Genomic DNA, 1,371 nt, shown 5'->3' on the forward strand with positions numbered 1-1,371 from the left:
TGTCGCAGTAAGGCCTTTATCTCCAACTGGCCTCCGCCACCAGACCCAAAGGGTCGAAAAGCCTTGCTGTAATGGATCGTAGGGACGACATTCGGACTTCCCTAGGCAGACGAAAGTTTGGTAGTTTAATGTCCACATTATCACAGTTGGGACCAATAAACCATCGATAGCCGAGCCACGAGGCCATTTGTAAACCATCCATACCAGTAACATCACTGACAGTAACATCTTGGCCAATAGAAGAACGTGCTGTTTCCAGATTATGGAAACGTTTCTTCTCGTTGATGTCAAAGCCTCTTCGTTTAAGAGCTTGTACAACAGAGATGCGGGAAGCTTCAACCTGAGAGATAGAAGATGCTCCTATAAGCACGTCATCGACATAATAACCAACACCATCTCGTATCTTTGCAGGCAGGGAGGAGAAAATTTTCTCCAAGCTGCTGCCCAATGCCCATGGCGACCAATTAGTTCCAAACGGTACTCGAGAAAACTTAACCAAATGACCAGCCACTACCAGTGCGAGGTAATCGGTGTCCTTGTCGTCGACCTTTCCTCCGCGAACCAGGACTTGCCAGAACGCCTTAGAAAGATCGTCACATGATGCTCTCTCAAAGCTTCTCCACAACATAAGCGTGCCAAATAAGTCCATAGACGTACTGCCCGTGCCATCACCAGTGGTAGTAGTATAAGTATTAAGTGGTCTGGCATCCAAACAGAGTCGGCATTTGGTGCTTGTCCGGTTGAGGTTAAACACTGGAACCACAGCTGTATAGAACTTAGCGAAGTCGTGCGGAGACTGATCAGGAGGTTTTTCAACAACAACACCTGATTTCAATAGTTCATGTACAGCACTTAAATATGCTTCATATTTCACAGGGTCATGCCTCAAACGAGTCAACACCTTGCGATCTCTGGCCCATACGTCCTTGAAATTATACCGTGGTCTCGCAGAGCTCTTCCATGGGATAGAAACAGACAAGCGATCTGCTGCAACTTCAGCGTGGTTGCACTGGATAGCGAGATTGTTATCCTGAAGCCATCGATCGGGTATACACGAATCATCATCAAATATGCCCATAGGACGGAATATTATACGGTCTGGACAGTGAGACTCGGCCGATACCACCCAGGTGCATGGACCCAGAAGACTTTTTGGAACGATGACATCATATTTGCTATGTTCAATGACATAGCAATCACACTGTCGGACTTGATGACTAGCTAGGTGAATCTTAACACCAATCACCTTGTCAACAATCGCACACGACGTACCATTAATCATAGTCAATATGCTTGAAGTAGCAGTAGTAGTAGTACTGAGCTCGGGGATACTCTCTTTCATACTGTTGAAAACCCTTCTTGTAATAAAGA

At 46.0% G+C, this 1,371-nt stretch overlaps 1 protein-coding gene across 1 annotated transcript; it reads right to left on the minus strand.

The window, feature by feature from the left end:
- Nucleotides 1-16: 16 nt before the first annotated feature.
- On the minus strand, nt 17-1,078 carry Pmar_PMAR004565 (hypothetical protein; the record flags this gene model as incomplete). Its single annotated transcript, XM_002782692.1, has 1 exon — nt 17-1,078. One exon carries the CDS (start codon nt 1,076-1,078, stop codon nt 17-19), a length of 1,062 nt encoding a protein of 353 aa, XP_002782738.1.
- Between the last annotated feature and the right edge of the window lie 293 nt (nt 1,079-1,371).

Source organism: Perkinsus marinus (assembly GCF_000006405.1).
Source record: "Perkinsus marinus ATCC 50983 genomic scaffold scf_1104296938576, whole genome shotgun sequence".
In the NCBI taxonomy this organism is placed as follows: Eukaryota; Perkinsozoa; order Perkinsida; family Perkinsidae; genus Perkinsus; species Perkinsus marinus.